The sequence below is a fragment of the Nannospalax galili genome, unplaced genomic scaffold, assembly GCF_000622305.1.
Source record: "Nannospalax galili isolate Female #2095 unplaced genomic scaffold, S.galili_v1.0 scaffold648, whole genome shotgun sequence".
NCBI lineage: Eukaryota > Metazoa > Chordata > Mammalia > Rodentia > Spalacidae > Nannospalax > Nannospalax galili.
Window position 1 is genome coordinate 4,879,065 of NW_008360311.1, and position 26,154 is coordinate 4,905,218.

Here is a 26,154-nt window from a genome sequence, read left to right on the forward strand (position 1 = left end):
TTTTTGGTTTTTATACATTATTTTAATTTAAAAAAAAACACTTACATACAAATACACAGATCTCAAATTGTAACATTAAAACACAGAATCAAGAATGCAATGAAGTGGCTTCACACCAGGGTGTTTGATTATCAGGACTTAACAAGCAAGAGCAACATGGATTTTCCAATCATGATCAGTAACTCCTCTGCAGACGGACCAAAGCCTGCCGCCACAGAGAAAGAAACCTGGTGATGTTAGAGGCCTGTCTACACCATGTAGTGCAGGAGACAGAACAAAAGCTGCCAGAGGGGTCAGTGTGCTGAGTAGCGGCAGTGTGCTGAGAAGGCCGGGCAGGGCTCTGCTGCAGACCTTGCCCACACTCCCAAGGAGGCCACAGCTCCACAAACGCCCTGCCCTGCAGCATGTGTTGTCAAGTGGCTCCTGCCAAGGCAGCAATCCTACTGAAAACTTGGAACTAGAAGGATCTATTCAGAAATGAGGATTCTAAGCCAAACACCTTAGCTCCAAGTTAACATGTTCAAAGATCCAGGGAAGCAAAAGCACAGGCTGGAAACATCGGCTCCGGGTGGGTTCATTCATCTGTACAAATAATAGTTTTCTTCTACAAAACCAAACCCTAAAACAGACCCCACAAATCCAAATCAACTGTAGAATGCAGTAGACCAATGCTGTCATCTGCTCGCCAATCTGGTAAACTACACCTCAAAACCCGCATGCAGGGTGCAGAAGCCGCATCAGTTCTTTTAAAGACCCACCGCCTGGCCCGCCCCGAGAGAAAGTCCCTCCTAAGGAGACCCCACGGAGCAAACACCTGGGGCTCCACAAACACTGTAAGCACCTGAGGACAATAGATTGACACTGACAGGCCTGTGGCAACACTCAGAAGGCTTTTCACCTACTGCAGAGGTTAAAGAAACAAACGGCGCAGGAACGCGCAGAGTGCGGCTCGGTGTCGGCAGAGCGGTGTCGGCAGAGCGGCTGCTGCTTTAAACGATTCGAAGCCTGTGATACGGGCTGTAAGTGATCGACAACCAACAGCACCGACTTTCAACCCCCCACAAACACACAGAGCCTAAGTTTCCAGGTGGATTCTCTTTGGCCGCGACGGGTAGCACTTTCTCTGGGGGCAGTCCTGGGCTCGCTTTGTCCTCAGCACCACGTTGGAGCTTTTCCTGCCACTGCTCTCCGGGGGTGTGGTTTCTACCTCTGTTCCAAAGCTCTTGGGCTTGGCACCTGCTTTCCTGCAACCGCTGGAAAAGACTTCCTGGTGGACCCTCTGCAGCTGAATGATAGGCTGCATCTTTAAGACCTGGGAAAAGCCGTCTCCTTGTTCAATTAATGCAGGCAAAGCCTTGGGGGGTTGAAAAAAAAACTCAGGTTGGAAGATGAACAGAGAGATGAACACATTTTAATTCTTTAGGTCAAGGATAGAGCCGAGGGTTCTTGAGGTCATGGACATTTGACTCTGCTTTAAAAAATATCAGTTTAAACTTAGAAACTTTAAAAGCTAGCACTGAAAAGATATGATCCAGTCCCACAACAATTAAATAAATAGTAACATTAAATTCAGCACGACAGGAGTGAGAAGAGTTTCAGAGCTAAGACTGTGAAGTCTGAAATCTCACACTTGATGAAGAGTGCTTTACGAATCTTGATCACGCAGAGCAGGCAACCCTTTACTATAAAGCACTAACAGTAAGTACATAGAACAGCAGTCTAGACTCTGTGGGGCTTGCTCCTGGTCAGGCCCAGTCCATGCCTATAATCCCAGCAGTCAGGAAACTGAAGCAAGAGGACACCAAGTTTGAGGCCAGCACACAGTGAGGCCCTGTCTCAAAACCAACAATGAACCCGATTTTTCGTTTGCAGGTAAAATAAATGTCATAATACAAACAATTTTACCCTGATTTTATAACTCCCCAGCTGGAAGATAACACAGTGGGTTAAGAATAAGATTCTAGGGTTAGAGCTCTACTTGGTACAGTGTGCGCTCATATGTCAGGCCCTCGTTTAAGCCCAGCACAAACAAGCAATCTCTAAAGCCAGACCTCAGGGTTTAAGTCCTGATTCAGTTACTTATCTGTGTAACTTATTTAGTCTCTTAACACCTCAGTTTCCTCATCGACAAATGGGGGAAGTAACATACCTACCTCCTAGGGTTAGTATGAGGACTGAAAAGGACAGGAAATGGAAATCAGACAGACACGCCTGGCTCACACCAAGTGCTCAATAAATGTCAGCAGTGTTATCCCAAGTGTCTACAGCTGTCCACACAGCTCAGGAGGACAGCTGCACTAGAGAAGCCAGGTAGATTATGTGGCTCACAGTAGATGCTGTAAATACAATTCTGAATGTAGCTGCTTAGCAAACTCACTGTCGTCTCCGTAGCCTGACCAGCATTCCCACCACAGAAGCCCACGTGTGGAGGTTGAAAGCTAGCGCAACCACATATCCTTTTCGTTATACATTTGTTAGCATGAAACTTTACCTTCATGGCATCACTCATTTTCTTAGCTATGACTTCCCCTTGGCATTTCAAATTTTCCACACGAGAAGCTGCAAGAAACCACCAAACAGCATTTAATTAACCAATCATAAAAGGTATTCAGAGCCGGGCGTACGCCTTTTATCCCAGCACTCGGGAGGCAGAGGCAGATGGATTTCTGTGAGTTCGAGGCCAGCCTGGTCTACATAGTGAGTTCCAGGACAGCTGGGGTTACAGGGAGACCCTGTCTCAAAAAGACCAAAAAAAAAAAAAAAAAAAAAGGTATTCAGATGCTGTCTGAACACAAATCAGTTAGGGCTATTCACCTTAGCCTAAGAGTTCTTAGAATGCTTTGTAATCTATTAAGTACTTTATTAAATTTATCAACATAAATAAAAAGACTATGAAATCTCAAAACAGCAGCATATAATTAAAAGTTATACACTTCAGAGGCTGGAGAAAGGGCTCAGCAGTTAAGAGCACTGGCTGCTCTTGCAGAGGACCCGGGTTCAATTCCCAGTACCCACATGGTGGCTAACAACCACCTGTAACTGTAACTCCAGTTCCAGGGGATCCAATGCCCTCTTCTGTCCTCCATGGGCACTGCACCACACAGGTGCACTTACCTACATGCAGGCAATACACTCATACACACAAAAAAAATAAAAATAAGGACCCTTCGGGCCAGTGAGCCTTCTGAAGTTCCTGGCCTATGACCTGGGCTGGTATGCAGAAGTCAGCTGGGGATCTTCTACTTTATGACTCTCTGAGCAGCCCCTGTTCTTGTTGTCTGCAGAAATGGGCAAGTTCATGAAACCCAGGAAGGCGGTGCTGGTCCTAGCCGGACGCTACTCTGGACGCAAAGCTGTCATCATGAAGAACATTGATGATGGCACCTCAGACCGTCCCTGTAGCCATACCCTGGTGGCTGGCATAACCGCTATCCCAGGAAAGTGACAGCCACCATTGGCAAGAAGAAAATCGCCAAGAAGTCAAAGATCAAGTCTTTCGTTATTGTCTGTAACTACAATCATCTCATGCCTACTAGGTACTCTGTGGACAAAACTGTTGTCAACAAGGATGTCTTTAGAGACCAAGCTCTGAATTGCAAGGCCAGACAAGAGGCCAAGGTCAAGTTTGAGGAGTGCTACAAGAGGGGCAAGAACAAGTGGTTCTTCCAGAAGCTTCAGTTTTAGTGTGGAATTTGTTTCCATCATTAAAAATAGAAAAGAACAAAAATAATCAAAACAGTAGACACTTCAGCTAGCAGGCAGGAGTCTGTGCAGCCCTGAAAGAGCACCCAGAGTTCATCTGAGAGCCACCACAGTCATCATCCTGAACATTATCCAAGACTTAAACACGGGCTAAAACTTTATTTTCAAATTATTCTGAAATTTCTAAAAGCAAAGCCTGGGCTGGTGAGACGGCTCAGTGGGCAAAGCACTTGCCTTGTGTACCCGATGAACTGAGTCCAACAGAGAGCCCGTTCCTCAAAGCTGTTCTCTGACCTCCACACATGCTCTGTGGCATGCGTGGACTCCCTTCCCCATTACACATACACACACACACACAAAAAAAAAAAATTTAAACATTATCTGAACTTAGAATATAATCACTTCTATGAAGGCCATATGTAGATGGAATTTCTGGTGGAAAATAATTTAGATTAGATTGCCAATCACATGAATTTTTCTTTCCGTACTTCCTTAACGCTTTTTGGATGGTACATGTACATGTTTACATATGTGTGTATATGGACACACATGGAAGACAAAGGTTGACACCAGCTGTCTTCTTCCATCACTCTCCATCTCATTTTCTGAGACAAGGTCTCTCACTGAATCCGGAGCTCAAGGATTCAGCTAGACTGGCTGAGCAAAAAGCCCCAGGGCTCCTACTACCTCTGCAATCCCCCACTACCCCTGCCCCCCCCCACACTATCTTTGCCCTGTCCCCCATGCTGGAATTACAGGCATGGTCTGCCAAGCCTGGATTTTTAGAAATATTTTTTATTTATCATTATTTTTATTTTATGTGTATGAGTGTATTGCCTGCATGTAGGTAGGTGCACCCATGTTGTTCAATGCCCACAGAGGTCAGAAGAGGGCATTGGATCCCTGGAACTGGAGCTATGGATGGTTGTTAGCCACCATGTGGGTGCTAGGAATCGAACCCAGGTCCTCTGTAAGAATGCTCTTAACTGCTGAGCTATCTCTCCAGCCCCAACTTCTGGATTTTTAACCTAGGCTCTGGAGATCCAAACTCAGGTCCCCATGCTTGTACAGCAAGCACTTGATCAACTGGGCCATCATCACCTAGCCCATTTCTGATCCAGAAGAGTCTTTCAAGCTGATATGAAGACACTAGACAGCACTTTGAGGCCATGAGAAGAAAAGAGCAGCAGCCTCTCCACACAGGGAGTGCAAGAGCCAGGTCGGTGTACCTCTCAGTGCTCTTCACACTCATATCACTAAAAGTCAATAGCATGAGGCATTGTAAGCCATGCCATTAGGCACACAATGTGTAAAGATGCAATTTGTGATCATAATACATGGGGAAGGAGCATCTAAGCTGTGTTAAAATGAAGTTGGTTTCAAATAAAGTTAAAACATAAATTGTAATCTCCAAGAAAACCACTAATTAAAAATTATTCCAAAAACAAATGATAAACTACAAAGATTAATTTAAAAGCAGTAATGAAGAAATTGAATGAAAAACACACACACACACACACACACACAGAGAGAGAGAGAGAGAGAGAGAGAGAGAGAGAGAGAGAGAAAGCAAATACCAGAATACCAAAATGCTAAAACTAAGTCCTTCCTTATTATTTTAAATATTTTATTTTAAATATCAATAGGTTAAACTCTGCAACTCAAAGCAGAAAGTGGCAAATGGATAAAAAAGACATGATCCAATTATATCACATCTGCTGGGCGTGGTGGCACACTCTTTTAGTCCCAGTACTCCAGAGGCAGAGGCAGGCGGATCTCTCTGAGTTCAAGGCCAGCCTGGTCTACACAGTGAGTTCCAGGCCAGCTACAGGGAGACCCTGTTTAAAAAAGACAAAAAGCAAACAAACCAAAAAAATAACAATCATATCACACCTACAAGAGACAATCCTCTAGATCCAGACACTGAGAAGGGCTGCACATGTAGGATACTCCACACAGAGAAATCAAAAGAGCCTGGGCCTTCACACTGAGATGAAATGGACTTTAAGTCAAAGATTTCTAGTGGAGCTGAGGATTCCACTTATCGGTAGAGTATGTACCTGTCCGATGGATGTGAGGCCCCAGATTCAATCCCTAGCGCATTAAAATTATTACAAGAGAATCTACAAAAGGGATAATCATCCATCCAGAAGATCTAACAATTTTTAAACATACGTACACCAGAAAGAACGCCAAAATACATGATTTTGAAGCTGACAAGAAACAGTTTGATAGTAACAGCTGGAAGAGTTCAATACCACACTTGTAACAAAGGACAGATCAAGTAGAGAGAACATGAACTCAGAAGTGGAGGATGTGAACAACATCCCAAAGCAATAGACCCAGCATACATGTGCAGAACACTCCCCAAACAGCACAATATACTGCTCTAGTTTGCTCCCTGTTGCTGTAATAAAACTCTCCAACCAAAAGCAACCTGGTAGGACAAGGGTTCACTCAGCTTACACTTCCAAGCCACAGTTCGTCTGAGGGAAATCAGGGCAGGAACTCCCAGAACCTGGAGGCAGAAGCCATGGAGGAATGCTGCTTACCAGCTCCAACCCCACCAGCACGGGCTCAGCCAGCTTTTCTATACACCCAGTACCACCTGCCTAAGGGTGGTACCACCTGACATAGGTGCTGGGAACCAAATTCTGGTCCTCTGCAAGAGCAACAAGTGCTCTTAACTGCTGAGCCATCTCTCCAGCCCCAACACGGTAAATTTTATGTGTATATTCCAAAAACATAGCATCCATGTGTGTTAGCCAGCTTCCAATGACCTGAAGGGCCCCAGCTGCTAGTGCACAAGCCCACAGGCAGTTCCCTCTGGAGGACCAGCAGCTTACAGCTCTACTAACAGCTCGCCACCTCCAAGACTAAACCATTAACACAGATGAGTCTGTCTTGAGTGCTTTCCCTCTCCCTCCACTCTGGGAGGAGCAGCTGAGAGGTACCAAGTTCCTGCTGTGAGGAACTAAAGCCTCTGCCACCAGGTTAATGATCTCGGAAATCACAGGGGAGGTAACAAGTACCTACTGTTTTAAACTGTTAAGTTTTGAGCTATTTATTAGGTAGCAATCGTAACTACCACTGTATAAGAGCAGTGTGTTCTCAAATCAGCATGTTTAGGCCTATCCTAGGTGGAGATTCTCAGTGAATGGTGATAGTTTGGATCTAGAATGTTCCCCAAAAGCCAGTGTGCTTGGTCACCAGGCAGACTGAGGGGAGGCCTACTGGGAGGTCTTCGGATCAAGAGGGTATATCCTCTCTCTCTCTCTCTCTCTCTCTCTCTCGTTCTTCCTCCCACATGAAATGCTTCTAAATTTAAAGAAAAAGGCTCCGCTGTTAACCTGACAATATAATGAATACACTCTTTTCCTATGATTCCAGCTTTTCTGGACACTCTCGACTTGTGTTTATTGTATACATGGAAACACAATGACACATTTAAAATGCTTATCCTGTTTCCAACTATGCAGACACTTCTATCTACACAAGGTGACAGTTACATGCACATGTTCATATACATACATGCATTTAAACTGTGTGCTGCGTGTTATTCTACAACACACACACAATAATGAACACTTCACAGTTCCTAATCCCTCATGCTACCTTTGCTTGGTCTGTGATTCACACTCTGAACAACAGCTGTCTTCCACCTGTTGGACAAGCAGTGACAATGTATAAAGCACCCAGAATGGTTTGGATTTGTATGTAAAATGGAGCTGGGTAGGCCTGCACAATCACAGATTCTCACACCTGAGTGTCCACTGGGCTATTCCAAAGTTGACGTAGACATGTAAGACATTAGGTGTTCCTGGCATTGCTGCAGAACAACAGCCACACTCTCCCTCCCAGGACCATCTTCCAGCTTTTCAAAAGGGCCACTAGAGGGCTGTACTGAGTCTAGTGAGAGGTCTCCATCATCTTTCAGAACTTTCTTGGGAAGAGAAAGCACCTCCTTCTCTATCTGGTGATCTTTAGTGATGAGCACAGTACCTGACACAGCAGGTACTCGGCAGCCCCTGCAGAGCATGGCCACCATAGCCAGAGCCTCCTTCAGAAAGGAGGGAAGTAGATCCCAGGGCAGCTGCATTGTGGGAGCGGCCATAAACAGGGATTTGGTGCCAGATGGACTGGGGGAGCACAGGGGAGGACGAGGAGGGGGAGCACGGGGGGAGGACGGGGAGGAGGTGGCTGCAGAGGATATGCTCTACCAAACAAGGGAATAAATCAGACAGGAGAGAACAAGAGCCAGGAAACATGATCCACGGTGGGAGAGAAGGAAAGGAAATTCCCAGGGTAAAGGTGAAAGGGGCAGACAGGAGGAAGGCTTGCAGCAGGCAAGAGGTCAGCCAGTCCGGACTGGAGAGGAAGACAGAAGGCACTCAGAAAAAGAAAGCGCTTTTAAAAATGGATTTGATGGATAACCAGAAATGTTTACCATGCTCAGGAACTTCTCAATTCCAGGAAAGCAACAACAGAAACAGAAAGATAAAGCCAGCAGAGCCATTCTCGATGAAAAGAGATTAAGAGGAAAGCTGGTGAGTTCAGAGAGCACTCCATGCAGTTGTCTCTGCCTGTTCCAAGGCATGGACTAGTGTGTCTGTCATACATTCCATCAGCATACATCATTTCAGCCGCCCTGTGAGGACAACAGGTCTCACCAGCCTCCCATAAATAATCTGAGAAAGAAATCAATAACTGAAAAGAATTAGAATCTATGTCTTCCAGAATCCAATGCATGATCTATTCTAGCTTTATGTGACGTTATAAATATCGCCGCCAGGAGTTAAGCTATCTGCCTAAGAATGTCAATCAACAAGTGGGCAAAACTTAGCTCCAGAAATACCAAAGTCTTTAGAATAAAAATGATGGCTGTTACCTTCTAAAATTATATATTGTAACATAGATTATACCTTATACTCTCTCTCTCTCTCTCTCTCTCTCTCTCTCTCTCTCTCTCTCTCTCTCTCTCTCTCGGTCTTTTTGAGACAGTTTCCCTGCTGGTCTGGAACTCACTATGTAAACCAGGCTGGGCCTTAAACTCACAGAGATCTGCCTGTCTCTGCCTCCTATCCCAAGTGCTGGGATTAAAGGCATGGACCACCAGGCCCAGCTTAAACCTCCTCTTTTTTAGTTAAGTAAAATGAAGCTTCTGCCTTTAAAACTAAGCAGTGTTGGTAATTTTAGGAACAACTTTTTTTTTTGTCTTTTTGAGACAGGGTCTCCCTGAAGCCCCAGCTGTCCTGGAACTCACTATATAGACCAGGCTGGCCTTGAACTCACAGAGATCTGCTTGCCTCTGCCTCCCAAGTGCTGGGATTAAAGGTGTTGCACCACCACGCCCGGCCTGGAACAAAAATTTTTAAAACAATATTTTATTTACTTTTTAATTTTACTTTATGTGTATGCGTGTATTGCCTACAGTAGGTAAATGCACCTGTGTTGTGCAATGCCCGTGGAGGACAGAAGAGGCTGTAGGATCCCCTGGAAATGGAGTTACGGACAGTTGTTAGCTGCCATGTGGGTGCTGGGATTCGAACCCAGGTCTTCTGCAAGAACAGTCAGTGTTCTTAACTGCTAAGCCATTTTTCCAGCCCCCAGGAACAAAAATTTTTAAAAGGAATTTTCAAAGATAAAGGCAAAGGGAGGAATACACATAATTAGGAATGATCTCTAGTGGGGGTGGTGGCACACATCTATAATCCCAGCACAGGAGGCAGAGGCAGGTGGATCTTTGTGAGTTCAAGGCCAGCCTGGTAGCCAGTTCTGGGTCAGCCAGGGCTACATAGAGAGACCCTGTCTCAAAAAAAGAACACAAACAAACTGACCTCTAAAAGACAGGGAAGGTGACACATGCCTATAACCTCAGCACTGAGGAGACAGAGTCTAGAGGGCCCACAAATTCCAGGCCCGTGTGGGCTACAAAGCAAGATCCTGTGTTAAACACAAAACACAAAACCAAACAAACTCACTAAATATGCCATCAAAAATCATTTTCTGGGGCCAGTGAGACAGCTCAGAGAGTAAAGGTGTTAACCTCAAGCCTCAGCACCTGAATTTGATTCCCAGAACCCACACGGTAGAAAGAGAATAGACTTACGCAAGTTGTCTGCTGACCTTCACATGCACACACACCAACAGAAAAAATAAATAAAAATGTTTTTAAAAAGCTTAACAATAGGTTGGAGAGATGGCTCGGCAGTTAAGAACACTGGCTATTCTTGCAGAAGACCTGAGTTCGAATCCCAGCACCCACATGGAAGCTAACGACTGTCCGTAACTCCAGTTCTAGGGAATCTGACAGCCTCTTGTCCTCCGTGGGCACTGCATGACACGGGTGCACTTACATACACACAGGCAATATATGCACACACATAAAACAGAAATAATAAATAAAAAATTTTATTTCCAAAAGTAATACTTGCTTAGGAAATTTCAAAATATACAAGCGTTTGCTCCCTCCCTCACGACTGTTCTATGTGAATTTGTCCTGTTTATTTATAACTGAAAGGGGCACACTCATAGCACCTAGTGAGCCACTGGCCCAGGCTGTGGAGAGAAGGGATGGCCCTGAGGCACTTGTTATGCCTCCTTCCAAGAGACCTCCATGATGCCACTTGACCTCACCACTGGGAACACAAGCTCCTAAGGAGAACCACTCCTACACTGATTATGACGCCAGCATGGAAAGGCTAAAACGACACAAGTCCAGAGCCAAAGTATCTGGCCATCTTCAGCCCCTTAACAGCCATTTAGTACCCTCTTCTGTCTGTGACTATCAGGTAAATCCTTAAAATGTACAACAGACCCCAAGTGCCCCCAAAACTGAAAACTGCTGTCAGAAGACATCTGAGGCTCTTCTGTAACCTGACTACCTGACCTTTCTACCAATGCATTTAAAAAGCATCTCGATTTATGACTGTTTTGTTACCATGAAACTTCATGAAACTGTTACCACGTCAAAACATGGAATTTGAGGTAACCTAAATCTGTGTTTCTGGGCGATAGTCACTCACATTTATTTATTTTTGCTATTTTAAGACAAGTCTTGATATATGTAGCGCTGGTTGGTCTGAGCTCACAGAAATCCACCTGCCTCTGCCTCCTCAGTACTGGGATTAAGGACTCCACCACACCTCACCTGTCACTCATATTTAACTCCAAAATAAACTCTTTTGCCGTTTGAAGTAAAAGTTTTGTTTTTACATCAATACTACAAACACTGGCATTCAGGAATCCAGACTATCCTCCACAGCTCAGACTTCCATGTGAACTCTGAAGCATAACCACTTGTGGGTGGCTCCATGTAAATACTGTAGCTGAAGCATGACAGTGTCATTGGAAGAGAGGAGCTGCCGCACCCATACGTGCTCTGTTCACAGGGCCAGCACAGAACTCAAGCATCACGCGGTCCACCACAGGAAAACTTACCATATCTCTGTCATTACTACATGTTTAGTGAAGGATAAGGAAAAAAGAATCCCTTCAATCAATTTCAGGGACTTTAAAAAAGATGGCTATAACTCCTCAGTGCACTAACAGGGCTGTAAGAAGCTGTAACTGTAAAATGAGAACCACACCTTATTGGTAAACAGCTGATCGGCAGATAGCTGCAAAGACTTAAGAAAGTTTGTCCTTCCTGAAGCACATCTTCCTGAGCTGCTTTAAACACGGGGAAATGAAAAACAGAAATGAAAGATTGAGTAATTGGCCCAGTTTTGCTTCTGGGTCACTGCAATGACTAACGGAGGAAACATGAACTTCTAAAGCTTGCAAATTCAGAAATTCAGCAAAACACGCAACAGCCACGGGCTTCCTTCCTATGACCAATGTGTTGCACGAGCAGGAACCCACAGGCATGCGCAGTTGCCATGAATCAGAACTGGGAGGGAAAACAGCATTCCTGCCCCAGATAAACAACCTGCCCATCTGCCCTACTGGCCCCCTTCTGTACCCATCCCTACCCCACTGCATCACTTCTGCAGCACCGATAGGCCTGTTTAAGATCCTCCCCCAGGCTCATTCCATAGGACTAAGCCAAGGCTTCACTTACCTCTATTACCACATCATCCCTAGAACACTGGAGTCTACTCCTGACTCTGCGCAAGCTCTCCCCACGGCTGGGAGAGCTCATCCAGAGAGTAACCAGGTAGTCCTTCCTCATCACCACAAGAAAGTTTCCTACACCCGAACACACTGTTGTGGTCCTGATGTCACCCAGATGTTTGTGTTTAGTACTTCTCTTCTCCCAGGAGACTGTAAACTACACAGACCAAAGGCTTTGTGTCAATCACCATTAAATCCTGCACACTGAGCACAGCTAGGTGGACTGGAATGGAGACACCAAGCAGCCCACCTTAACCAGGCAGGCCTTTATCTATTCTGCCTCTGCCAACTAGTCCTCTAAATAAATCTAAACTTCATGTGGGACCCTGAAGATGGACTTGGGGTAACTGTACCCCTCTATCTGTCTCTTTTCCCAGCTGGCTACAGCAAGTACGCCTCCTCCCTCTGCTCGCCATCTCTCTTGTATGACTGGGTGGGTGGCCTGGCTTGTTGGGGTTGTCAGAGTCCAGGCTTTTATCCCAAAAGCTCTCCTTACATAAACATGGTAGGGACAAAAAAAAAAAAAAAAAAAAGTGCATGGAGCTGCCAGGCGTGGTGGCACAGGCCTTTAATCCCAGCACATGGGATGGGAGGCAGAGGCAGGCAGATCTCTGTGAGTTTGAGACCAGCCTGGTCAACATACTGAGTTCTAGGCTAGCTAGGGCTACAAGGAGACCCTGTCTCAAAAAGACCCCCCAAAAAGCATGGAGCTTTTGTTTTGTGTGGGAGGTACATAAACAACAAATTCAACACAAATGCTTACTAAATGGTGACCAATGCTATTAAGGAAATGGAGACCAGACACACAGATCCACCTGCCTCTGCCTCCCAAGTGCTGGCATTAAAGGCCTGCATCACCAAACAGTACTTAAGGGGAAACTCTGAGGAGACAGCATTTAAGAGAAAAACTGAAGTCTGCCAGTGTGTCAGTGTTGGGTAAGAGGCCTTGTGAAGAGCTGAGGGGTGAGCGGCAGCACAGCAGCAGTCAGCTGGGGACAACTGGGAAAGCGGGGAGGCCAGGGAGGAAAGGGGCCGCAGGAACTCTCGTCTATAGTACACGCTGTGGAAATTCAGATTGACTGGTACAGCCTCATATATTCTGGTCTTCTGATCCTCCGCCTCTACCATCTGAGAGCTGGGATTACAGGTCTGTGTCACCAAGTTCAGTTTACTGATGCTGGAGATGGAATCCAAGGCTTTCTGCATGCTAGGCAAGTGCTCCACCAACAGAGCAACACCCTGAGCCTGATTTTAGGACTTTAAACACGGGAATGGAAACAGATTTGTAGTTTTCAAAGTAACCTGGACTTTTAGTCAAATTGGAAGTTAACAGGGCACTTCCTACTTTTGCCCCAAACACTGAGTGAACATCTAAAATGTCAGGACGTTCTAAATAGACACAAACATGTCTAAGGTGCACTGGAGTGGGGCAAGGGAATAACACAAGGTTCTTGCCTAAAAGCCCTTATGGTATGGAGATGGGAAGGAGTGCAAAGGGCAGAGGTGATAAACGGAGCTGACATGGCATCAGTGAGAGGTAAAATAAAGCAGGGTTAGGGCACAGGGTCTGACCACAGAGCTCATAAAGGAATCTAACAAGGAAGAGCTCTTTATTGAAGTGAGTTTGAGCAGAGGTAAATGAAGTGAGAGGAGCAGGCTGGCTCCCGCCATACGGGGATGCTCTCAGAGGGAGCAGCAAGTAGGAAAGGCACAGGCCTGGTTCTCACTTGGCTGGTCCTGAAACACAGACACTGCAGCTAGAGCCCAGCAAGCACGGGTGACAGCTCGGTGAGAAGAGCTGCAGGCCAGGACTCACAGAGAAGCCAGGGAGGAGTAACCAGGGGCTTCAAGCCAAGGGGTGACATCATCTGATGATGTTTTAAAAGAAATCTTCTAAATATGAGGGCTGGGTATGATATAGCTCAGGTAGGCACTTGGCCTAGCATGTAACAAGCTCTGAGTTCAAGCCCCTGTACGGGGGGTGAGGGGGGTACAGCGGCAGACTTGGTAGGAAGTAGCTGAATTTGGAATGTTTTCTAATAAAGGCTGCAGACTGCTGGTGCACCGAAGGAGCAGTATCAAGGAAAGCATCTTTTCTTTTTGTCTTTTTTGTCTTTTTGAGACAGGGTATCCTTGTAGCCCCAGGTATCCTGGAACTCACTATGTAGACCAGGCTGGCCTCGAACTCACAGAGATCTGCCTGCCTCTGCCTGGGATTAAATGTGTGCGCCACCACGCCCGGCTAAGGAATGTTATCTTAAAGAACGTTGGTTATAGCCAGGGTCTGTGATTTCAACCAATTTCTCCTAACAATGTTGGAATGTACATGTATAAAAGTACTAAAAACAAAGATTGTAAACTATGAAACAATCAGAAAAATGCACAGCAAACATCAGGCCAGCTGGATTACAACAAACAGCTGAAACAATGTGGGGAAACGAGAGAGTATTAAGAGCACAGAGATGGTAGGTGAGATGCTTAGTGGGTAAAGCACTAGCTGCCAAGCCTCACAATTTGATTAGAACCCTGGGACCCACATGGTGGAGCACTGACCCCGGCAAGTCATCCTCTGTCCTGCCTGTGCGCACCACCCCCCATACACACAAAATAAATAAGTATAAAAAGGATTCTTAAAAGTACAGAGAGGCCACGTTTTTAATCTCAGCACTTGGGAGGCAGAGGCAGGCGGATCTTTGTGAGTTCAAGGCCAGCCTGGTCTACATAGTTCCAGGACAGCTGGGGCTACAGGGAGACCCTGTCTCAAAAAGACCAAAAAAAAAAAAAGGTACAACTATACACATAAAGGTGCACATCAAGGTCCCAGACTGGAAAGAGATAATCTTTCAAATACCTACTTTCAGATGACATGGTCTTTGAAATAGAAAACTGTAAAGCATCCACTAAACAGCAACTAAAGTAACAAGTGAGGTCAGTGGTCTAAGGAAACAGATAACAAAATCAATGCTGTTTCTCCACATAGTGACGGACAACAAAAATAAAAACGTTAAATCAATTTACAATAGCATCAGAAGAACAAAACCAAGGGCTGAGATGTAGCTCAATTGTTAGTGCTCGCCTAACACATACGAGCACCTCATAAACCAGGCACCGTAGAACATGTCTGTAATCCCAGCACTTGGGAATGGAGGCAGGAAGATCAGGAATTCAAAGTCATCCTTGAATCTATGAGACCCTGTCTCAAAAAAAAGAGGAAGGGGGGGCAGCAAAAGGAAGAAAAAGCCATCTGCTGGTTATGGATCAGAAGGAATGTACAGACTCCCAAACCCATCTACAATGTCATCAGAATCCCTAACAAAAATCCCAGGGGTCCTCTTTGCACAAATTAGTTGACAAGCCGATACTGAAATTTACAAGGAAATGTAAAGGACCCTAAGATCCAAAACAATCTTGAAACAGGACATCTGAAGATTCTTACTTTCTGATTTTGAAACTTAGCATGACTATAAGACAAAGCCACCACTGAGCAAAGGACGAATTCTCGATTACTGAAATAGAAGTGAGAGTTTAGAAATAAACCTTTATATCACAGCAAACTGATTTTCTTCATTTGGTTTCAGGGTTTTCTTTTTCCTTCTTATTTTTGAGAGTATCTCACTATATAATTCAGGCTCAACTGCAACTTTCAATCCTCCTGCCTCAGCCTCCTGAGTGCTCGGACCACAGGGGCCATACCATCACACTTGACTCAGTCAACTGATTCCTAACAAACATGTCAGCAGTGTTCAGTTAGGGAAAGAGCAGCTTTTTCAACAATGGCCAGACACGTGAGCAAAGATAAAAGGTGGGCTCTTCTCTCCTACCAAACATAAAACAGTAAGTCCAGATGGATCAAAATCTTAGAGGTAGGAGCTAAAGCTATAAAAACTTTTAGGAGACCATGTTAAGTGACCTTATGTTAGGCAGAGAATAACCAAAGGGGTGGGGACCAGATTAACTGTACTTATCACAATTTTAAACTTTTTAAAAATATTTTATTTATAATTATTTTTTTTAAATGTTTATGAGTGTTATGCCTGTATGTAGGTAAGTGCACCCGTGTCGTGCAATGCCCGCAGAGGACAGAAGAGGCTGTTGGATCCCCTGGAACCAGAGTTGTTAGCCTTCATGTGGGTACTGGGATTCAAACCTGGGTCTTCTGCAAGAACAGTCAGTTCAACAAGATTAGTCATTAGTGAAATGCAATTTAAAATCTTAGTGATGCGGGGCATGGTGGCGCACGCCTTTAATCCTAGCACTTGGGAGGCAGAGGAAGGCGAATCTCTGTGAGTTCGAGGCCAGCCTGGTCTACATAGTGAGTTCCAGGCCAGCTGGGGCTACAGGGAGACCCTGTCTCAAAAAGAAAAAAAAAAAGAAAAAAAATAAAATAAAAGCTTAGTCAGACATTTTATATATACTGCCGTGCCAATAATCAGAACAAGATAACTGCAAGCCAGTGAAGATGCAGAGAACTGAGCCCTTGACCTGCAGTGCGCACACAGAGATGCAGCCCCTTGGAAACAACATGGCAGTTCCTCAAGTAGCTACACATAGTTAGTGGAGTTACCACTCGACCAGCAACACAATTCATAGGTACATGTCTGAAAGAATCAGAAAGACAAGTTCACATATTAACTTGAACTTAAATGTTCAAAACAGCCTCATTCATAAGAGCCAAAATACATAAATCCAAAACATCTGTATCCTGATGAATGGAAAAATAAAATGCATGTGTCTCTACAATGTGGTATTTAGCAATACAAAATAGTGAAGTCTCAGCACATGCAGCATGAATGAACTTTGGAAACATTGTACTAGGAAGAAGGCAGTCAAGAAAGTCTACATACTATATGAAATGACCAGAACAGTAAGCCTACAGTCAGGCAGAACCTGGGTGAGTAGCTGCCTGGAGCAGGGAGAGACATGGGAATGGCAGACACAAGGCAGACTACAGGCTTCTTTGGGGAATGGTGAAAATGTTTAAAAATTGATTAAGGTAATGGCTGCGTAACTATGAACAAATTAAAAGCCACAGGCCTTGAACTTGTGACCCTACTACCTCAGTGTCAAAGGTTTTGGGATTACAAACTGAGTCACCACATCCAGCAGAGTTATAATCAGAAGAACATGGAATGAGTGCTACATCTCAACAAAACCATTTTAAAAAGTACAAAGATAGGAAGCTGGAAAGATGGCTCAGTGGTTAAGAACACTGGCTGTTCTTATAGAGGACCTGGGTTTGATTCCCAGCACTCACATGCTGGTTAACAACCATCTGTAACTCCAGTTCCAGGAGATCTAACACCCTCTTCTGACCCCTGAGACTTTGCATGACAGGGATGCACTTACATACATGCAGGCAATATGCTCATACAAATAAAATTCAAAAATACTTTTTTTTTTAAAAAAGGTCCTTTTCTTGCTCAGGAGTCTTAAAATACTGAGTAACATTAGGTAACTTCAGTAGAGCAGTTAAAATTTTATAGGAAACATTAAAGAAAATCACAGTATAAAGCTTCCAAACTGGGAAATAGAGAAATAAAAGAATAAAGAAAATCCTGCTGGGTGTGGTGGCGTACGCCTTTAATCCCAGCACTCAGGAGGCAGAGGCAGAGGCAGAGGCAGGCAGATCTCTATGAGTTCAAGGCCAGACTCATCTACATAGCGAGTTCCAGGCCAGATGGTCTCAAAAAGGCCAAAAAATGTAATAAGAAAATCCTATCAACTGGAGGCAGTAAAGGAAGGAACTAGGAAAAAAAAATTTAGAAACCATAAAATGCTTAGAGCTGGACCATCAAGCTCTACATGACAAGATTTGTTATGAGTCTAAAGCGAGGCTCAGATGAGCTCCTGGCCTAAATGCATTAAAACTACAACCGAGATAAATGAAGCATTCAATTCAAGAAGCTAAATATAACAGGAAACGAACAAAAACAGGAGAACCACATTAAAGATAAATCTGAAATCATGAAACTAAAAGAACTAAGACAACAAAAGAAATCTATAGTGAGACAGAAAAAAAAATCTGAGCTCCCTCAGTAGAAGCACATGTACCAGCACGTTCACATCGAGACACTGAAATGGTACAGAATACCCAAGAGGGAAAAGTGGCAGAATGAGACACTCAGCATAAAATTTAAAAAACTAATAATGCCGTATGCTGTTGTGAATCCACATGGATGAAGGAGGCACCACAGCCTGGCAGCCAGAAAGAGGAGGCTGGGGGCCCTTACAGAGATGTTTCATCTCAAATAAGCAGTGCTAACTTACCTGGGTCAGGGTCACATTTCAGGTCCAAGGGATGTATAGCAGGGTGGTAGTGTTTCTAAACAACACAGAATATTTCATTACTTAATGTTTCAAACATTTCTTTCAGCTAAGGTAGGCAAATAAGCCATATAGCCAACAGTGCTACTCTTTAAGGATTGAAAAAAAAATTAGATCCTGAAACCTGTAGGGAGATTGGGTTAAGTCAAAACACCTTTTATAGTACTGCCACCTGCTGCACGCATGAGAAACAGCACCATAAAGAGTATACTGTGGCCAGGCTTGGTGGCACAAGCCTCTAATCCGGACCAGCACTCGGGAGGCAGAGGCAGGCGGATCTCTGTGAGTTCAAGGCCAGCCTGGTCTACATAGCAAGTTCCAGGCCAGCTGGGGCTACAGGGAGACCCTGTCTCAAAAAGACAGGGGAGAATCAAGCAAATTAAAGGTATAGTGGTAGAATTTTATGTTTAAATTGCCACTTATGTCTCACCATTTTGTCAGACAGCCACAGGATTTGTTAGGGTGTGGGCTTTCCAGCACAGTGGTGAATGGGGTAGTCGTCATTTTGGAACTGAGTGTGGAGACCAGACGCAGGATGGCCCACATCTCAAATAAGGCAAAGGAAAAAGCCTATGCAAGTTCGTGTCTTTGTGCACATGCATATAATATCTGAAGACGCCAGAGAGGATGTTAGGTCCCCTGGAGCTGGAGTTACGGGCAGTTGTGAGCTCCCTGGCATGGGTCTTCTACAAGAGCAGTATGCACTCTCAACCACTGAGCCATCTCTCTAGCCCCTGCTCTTTATTCTGTTCCATTGATCTGTCTGTCCTTATGCTGTGCCACTACCCTGACTTAGTTACTGAGGCTTTATAAGTTTGTTTTCTGTAGAACAACCCCTTTTCTCTGGTTCTCTGCTAAGAATGTTTTGGCTGTCTCACGGGCCTTTTTTTATTTTCAAATAAATTCTAGAAGCATCTTGTTATTAGAAAAAAAAAACACAAAAACCTGCCACTTGTGAATAGAAGTTCATTTAGGACAAGTGCAAAGAACTCAAAACTGGTATTTCTTCAGAAACTGTTCTAAAAAGTGGCTGGATAACCTCATTAGCTCCTGAACATCATACATCTTGCGGTACACAGGAACAACTTGGACAGCCCACAATTCAGGCAGAGGAAAAGGAAAATGTTCTTCACACTTGCTCAATGCTAATAGATGCCAACAGAGGAGAGGAGGAAGGGGAGGAGGGGGAGGGGCAGGGGGAGGGGGAGGAAGAAAAACTCTTCTGTCTCCTCTCCACCATCTTACTTTACTTTTTGAACTAGCAGTGGTACAACAAACACGCGGCCCTGCCAACTTTCTTTAACACCGATTACTAGTGGGTTTGTTTGTTTTTGAGACCAGCTCTCCCTGTACCCCCAGCTAGCCTGAAACTTACTATGTAGCCCAGGCTGGCCTGAATCTCACAAAGATCTGCCTGCCTGCCTCTGCCTCCCAAGTGCTGGGATTAAAGGTGTGCTACTGATTACTAGTGTTCAGGGCTTTTCTTTGTAGCAGGTCAGGGAGGTAAGGAGAGAGACAAAATAAACATACTACAAGCATTTTTTTCCTGAAGATTTTAGTAGTGGGTTTGGGGGGGGTTCTTTAAGGACTAACTGCCGTGAGAAAAATGAAACATTCTTGTTCATTTTTTTCTTACTATGACATCTAGAATGTTTGAGATAAAATACAGGCCTTCAGTGCCCTAAGCATCCCTGAAGGGGGCCAACTAGAAGATTTACATTTGAAAAGTGCTGATTTCAAAAATGAAGACAAACAGGAAGGCATGCTCTAAAAGCTACATGTGGCTGTTCCTCCAAGAGTGCCACCCCAGCAAACTTCCTCAACATCCCCAGGAAGATGTGGGTCTAACCTGCCCTGGGCTTCCTGTTCTGCACTTACTCCCACCTTAATAGACCTGAGAAGATGGGCATGTGACCGACACCTATGGCTCTGCCTGTCTAAAAAGCTCAGTCAGCTAGGCATTGTGATACCGGCCTATAATCCCAGCACTTAGGAAATTGTGGTCTGAAGATAAGGAGTCCAAGGCCATCCCCAGCTTTATGAGAGTTCAAGGTCAGCCTAGGCAACACCAGACCCTGTCTTAAGCCAAACACCAGTAAGTAAGTAAACCAAAGTTCAACCTGACTGAAGTGACTTCTTGATTGCAACCCAGATGGTTGTGATCTTTAAAGCAAAACAAATTATAAACAATTTAAAAGGCAAATTTCAGTGTTACAGGTACTTAACAAGTTTCTACATTAACCAAAAGATTGGCCAAAATATATAGACATACACAATACTGTGCCAAACACAAATGAGAAACAGAAAGAAAGGGGTTGGAGATGAAATTCCTTTCCTGGTCGTAGAAACATAGTCATCATCTCTAATTTCTGTTTACTGTCAGCTGGTTGTCCCACACTTAGTAAGACAGAGACAAACAGTGCTAATTGCGGTGGGGCAAAGACAACAAAATGCCATCCATTTCCACGTGGTTCTTATACTTCAGTGTTTTCACTCTGGTAAAATGCACTCTATAACGACTTAAATGTAAGACACCTTACCAGGGTTTCATGCTGTGCTTTCAGGGTCCTGATGATGCACTCGAGGATCTTTCTGGGATGCTGCTTCCGTTTTCTTGCTAAATCTACTATGATTTCATCAAATTGATCTTCAAACACTTTGATGTCAGAATCTGTTTCGGGGGAAAAGAAGGCCTTACAACTCGGTGCTCATATTAGTAAGGAAATGTGATGTAAACTACAGTTAACAAAATAAAGCAAACATGGGAAGTTTATAGGTCCCTCAGTTTGAAGAGCAACTCGTTTCTGCACTGAACAATCAGTTACTGACCATCTTTGGGCAATGCACAGGTGAGTGCCACATGATCAAGAACCAGGCAACCTCAGCTTGAGAAAAGCAGCACCATGTAGATGAGATACACCGTGCGCTGGGCGCTGCGAGTGGGACTTAAAAAGACTGAAAAGGAAGTAACATTTGAGCTGAAACCTAGGTGTAAATCACTGGAGAAAAAAGGACATGGGAAAATTAACAGGGAAAGGCATTTTTAGCAGAGGACACTGTAAGATCAGAGTCTTTGGGGAACAGGAAAGTTCTAAATGGCTGTAGGATGAACTACAGGAAAAGATATAGTGAGAGCTAGAGTCAGGCATAGCTCAGTGTACATGAGCTTAGAAAAAGAGGGCCCTGGGTTCATGACCACCTCCCCCCGCCCCGGAATAATTAAACTATCAAACGCCTTTCCTCCCAGGGATGCTAACAAGCTTTCACTATATTTTGTGTTACACCCCAGCTGTGGCAGCAGCAGTGGGCAGAATGCCTGCATGTGAATGTGACTGCCACACAGGTGGCACAGGTGGCAGGAAGTCAGGAAAGGTACGGGGACTCACAAGTGTTTCTCGTTTAGCTAATGTTTTTATCAGATGCTTTCCTCTGCTGTACAACAGTGACGAAATTTAGACGAAGGAATGATTACCTGGGGAGACTGTTAGGGGACATAGGTTTGAACTCAGAAGAAATAGACATAGATGATCCATTCAGCCTCATTCTGAAATCATTTCAGAGTGAAAACACCAGGCTCAGCGGTTAAGAGCATCTGCCCAGCATACAGAAGACACTGTGTTCAATCTCCACTACTGCCAGAAATGAAAAGTCAAAAATACAAAGTGGTCACGAATACTGCAGGCCCGCGGCTACCTGGCTCAGTGTGAGTCGGGCTGTGCCAGTCTACACTAGAATGGGTTGACTTATGTTATGTGTCCACCAGGGAAAACTGGATGCACTTCTGCACTCAAGGACCCGGCCGCAGGAACCTGCCTGGCCACACTTCCCGTAGTCAAGTCCACTCAGGGCAGTCGCAGCGCAGGAGGAGACCTTTTCTCTTGTATTCGCGTTTTTTGTTTGTTCGTTTTCCCCTTTATGTTTTGTTTCAAACGTCCTTCCTCTTTCCTGCCCAGCACCTCAATATGAAGTGCATTTTACATAGCAACCTGTTCGCCTCACACTTCCCAAACTTCCAAGTGGTTTCTCACCCAAATCCTTCCAGGACTCATGAGCTCTAAACATGAAGGGCCATGCCGTCTCACTGACTGTGCAGCACTGGCCCAGGGCCGAGCATTCAACAAGGCAGGTTTGTCCTATCGCCAACATCTCTCCTCACAGTTGTTAGGGGAAAGGAGACAAAGAACAGCCAGGCTTTCCCAAGGTGACAAACCTCCTGGAAAAAGCTTTTTATCTCTTTTTTTCTTTTAATTTTTTAAAATTTATTTTATGTGTTAAGTGTATTGCCTGCATGTATGTACGTGCATCAGTGTTGTGCAATGTCCACAGAGGACAGAAGAGGATGTCGGATTCCCTAGAACTGTAGCTAGAGACAGTTTTTAGCTGCCATGTGGGTACAGGATTTGAACCCAAGTCTGCTGCAAGAGCAGCCAGTGCTCTTAACGACTGAGCCATCTCTCCAGCCCCACCTGAAGTCTTTAGTCTTATATCAAAATAGTTTCTTCAGTAAACTGAGTGTTTGAACCTCAGTATTACAGTGAGTGTTGAAAGGTGTTAGTGGTGAGGGGAACACGTAACAGAAATGACTCCCCAGTTTTACTGAATATGAAACCTCAGGGGACGAGTAGATCCTTGAGGAGTGCCCCTCAAACACTGTTTCACAGTCTTTTTTTCCGACTCTTGTTCTTGAAGTCACTTTGGAATTCCCTTTTGGTTGGGATCCAGACTGCTGATAGTTACACATTTCAGTAATTTATAGATTAAGAAATGCATTTTCAGATGGGCGTGGTGGTATATGGCTTTAATCCCAGCACTCAGTAGGCAGAGGCAGGTGGATCTCTGTGAGTTCAAGGCCAGCCTGGTCTACATAGTGAGTTCCAGGACAGCTGGGGCTACAGGGAGACCCTGCGTAAAAAAGACCAAAAAAAAAAAAAAAAAGAGTAAGAGTCAGGGCTAGAGACTGCTCAGCAGTTAAAAGGACTGGCTACTCTTGCAGAGAGCCTGGATTTGGTTCCTAGCACCTACATGGCATCTGTAACTCCAGTTCCAAGGGATCTGATGACTTCTGGACTTCACGGGCACTGCACCACCGAGTACACATGCAGGCAAAACACTCATACACATAAAATAAAATTTTAAAAACCTGTAAGACCTAATTTATGTCTTTATAAAAAAGAACAAGAGTCAGATAAAAAGCCAGTGAAAAGCCTGGGACCTGAGTTGGATCCCCAGAGCCCATATGGTAGAAGGAGAGAACCAACTCCTACAGATTGTGCTCATGTATGCCATGGCACAGGTATGCACACAAACACACAGAGATAAATAAAATCCATATTAAGAAAGACACTGTAAATGGGAATTACAAAACATCATTCAAAATAAAGTTAGTAACTAACTCAGAAATTAATGAGAGCAAGGACAGTTAAGACACATACCAATAAAGCAACTGTCTGAAGCTTCCTGCCAGGCTTGTCCGTTAATGCTGACATTCTCTTGCACAGCTGATTCAAAAGTCTGCAATAAATTTACATTAGCCAACTCATCAAAACAATTTTAAATACTGAATTCAAACATAATAATAATGGAATCTCTATGGAATTGAATGTTCATTTCTGAAATACTAGAAATAATGAAAATTTAAGGGGAAAAAATAGAATCCAAGTTCACTATTATGAGAATGGCTAAGTATCCACACCATGTAGCGCTTCTGATGACCACACATGAGCTTTACATAACTGTGACAAGTAACAAAGACATATTCAGGTAAAAATATTACATGACAGTATAAACAAGCAAACAAAAACAGAATGAGGTAAAGTCACAGAGGGGTGTAGAAAGCTTACTCTGTCAAGCAACCTCCCAAAGAGTCAATTTCAGAAAATTGTCAAGGCAGATGGGAAAGTCAAAGACTTGTTTTATGCTAGTGAGTTTTCTTGTTTAAAAAATATTTTATTGCCAGGCGTGGTGGCACATACCTTTAATCCCAGCACTTGGGAGGCAGAGGCAGGTGGATCTCTGTGAATTCAAGGCCAGCCTGGTCTATACATAGTGAGTTCCAGGACAGCTGGGGCTGTAGGGAGACCCTGTCTCAAAAAGACACCCCCCTCAAAAAATTTTTTATTATTTTATTTTGTGTGTATGAGTGTCTTATCTGCATGTATGTGAATGCACCCATGTCATGCAATGCTGTGGAAGTCAGAAGAAGGGATCTGATTGCCTTGGAACTGGAGTTAAGGATGTTTTGCAGCCATCATGTGGGTGCTGGGAATCGAACCCAGATTCTCTGCAAGAGCAGTCAGTGCTGTTAACCGCTGAGCCATCTCTCCAGCCCATTTGAAATTTCTTAAAGGTGCATTTATCTTGTACCACGTGTATAATTAAAAATAAGCATAAGTCAAGTGACTGATAACTATGAATTATAGTACATAGTCTACGCTAAGATTTTATAGAAAGGGTAGAACAGCTAAGTGGCACAGCGCTTTCCTGCAGGAGTGCAATTTTGTATTCAGATGCCAGCACTGAAGGGGGAAAATGTGTAAGACTCCTACTATGCATGGAATCCCAGGGATTGAGAATAAAAATTGTCTTTAAAATATTCAATGCACTTTCACCGAAGCGATCTTTTCAGAATATATGCTTCTACATCATGCAACTTTGGGTAGAGGTATATCAACATACTTAAAGCTTCTCTACAAACCTTTACTTGTAACTCACTTTAAGAGCTCATCAAATGGGATGTGAGCGGCTAAATCACATTCTTTTTCTGTCCGTAATTTCTAAAGCATTTTCTACAGTCACTCAGTTACAGTCGTTTCCCAAAATAACTGCCAACAGTGTTAAGTGATTGTTGATCTTGCCTTCCTTGCAAGGAGGGAAACGCTTAAGGGCTAGGATAGCTAAGTGGTACAGCACTTTCCTGGGAGGAGCAGCAAGGCAGAATACAAAACTAGGACCCGAAGGGGCTTCGCTCACTTAACCTTCCTCTCATCATACACGCTAAGCAGGCGTTCCTATCCGTAAGCTATATCCCCAGCCCCTCCCCACTTTTGTTTTCTCGGAGCTTTCATTTCTATCCAGTTACAAATGCGCTGCATTATAAGCCTGAAACTTTTCCTCGTAAAGACTGTGTAACTCCTTATGACAAGGAGCGGTTCAACTTTTTGTGTCTTGTCCCACAAACCATCACCTTCAGAGCTTTGCAAAATATTTGAAAGGGGAAGCGTTCTAAGGGGTTATGTGTCATCCTAATGACGTTTACAATCAAGACAGCTTTTCAAAACATCCGTTTTAGAGTTATAAAGAAAATGTATTCGGTCAATTCACAAGATGTTCTAAAACAGGCAAAAGCAGACACTCTCGAATTGGCCAGAGGTCTGACTTCCAGGATTCCTGTTTCCTGTGGAATTCCCCACACAGAAGTAAGCCTGAGCTGTTGACACGGGAGCCACTTTGTGGTTATGGGGCACTTTTTAACCAGAACTAGGACCAAAGGTAATTGGCAACCACAAGCCTCCAAATCTGAAAGCTGTTTGAAAAGCAAAAAGTTAAGCGCCTCATTACGCAGATCCTGCTGCTGTACATGCTAATGTAAAAGGCTGAACCAACTGCGCCTGCTTCCTTTCCAGGCTCCATAGGCCGCTCTGCTGTCGAGGGTAGTCAACACATGGGGTGAGGGTGGCGCGGGCCCCCCCGGGGGGGGGGGCGCCTGGCTGTCCCTACCCACTGCGCGTCCCGCAGCGCGAACTCGCGGATCTCCTCCGGCAGCGCGTCCCCGAGCTCCCGCACGAAGCGGCCGCACAGCTCCACCACTTCCGTCACGGCCCTCTTGGAGGTGCAGCGCACTCGGAAGTCCTTCAGGGGAGAGGCAGCCGCCGAGGTCTGGTACTCTAAGGCCGCACCGGCCTCCTGGCTCTGTGGGGCGGCGACAGCCACCGCTTCGGGAGCCCCCGCCATCTTCCCGGTTTGAAATGTAGGCGGGAGAGGCCGAGACCGGAAGAGGGTTCCCACGGTGGAAAG

General features: G+C 44.6%; 1 protein-coding gene and 1 pseudogene across 1 annotated transcript; one reads left to right on the forward strand and one right to left on the reverse strand.

Moving 5' to 3' along the window:
• Nucleotides 1-26,123, reverse strand: Nsl1 (NSL1 component of MIS12 kinetochore complex). Its single transcript, XM_008824843.3, has 6 exons — nucleotides 25,858-26,123; nucleotides 23,574-23,652; nucleotides 20,682-20,812; nucleotides 18,085-18,139; nucleotides 2,492-2,559; nucleotides 1-1,354 (listed from the first exon to the last, which is right to left on the reverse strand). Exons 1-6 carry the CDS (start codon nucleotides 26,089-26,091, stop codon nucleotides 1,076-1,078), a joined length of 846 nt encoding a protein of 281 aa, XP_008823065.1. The 5' UTR covers nucleotides 26,092-26,123; the 3' UTR covers nucleotides 1-1,075.
• Nucleotides 3,053-4,396, forward strand: LOC103727055 (annotated as a pseudogene).
• Nucleotides 26,124-26,154: the final 31 nt, after the last annotated feature.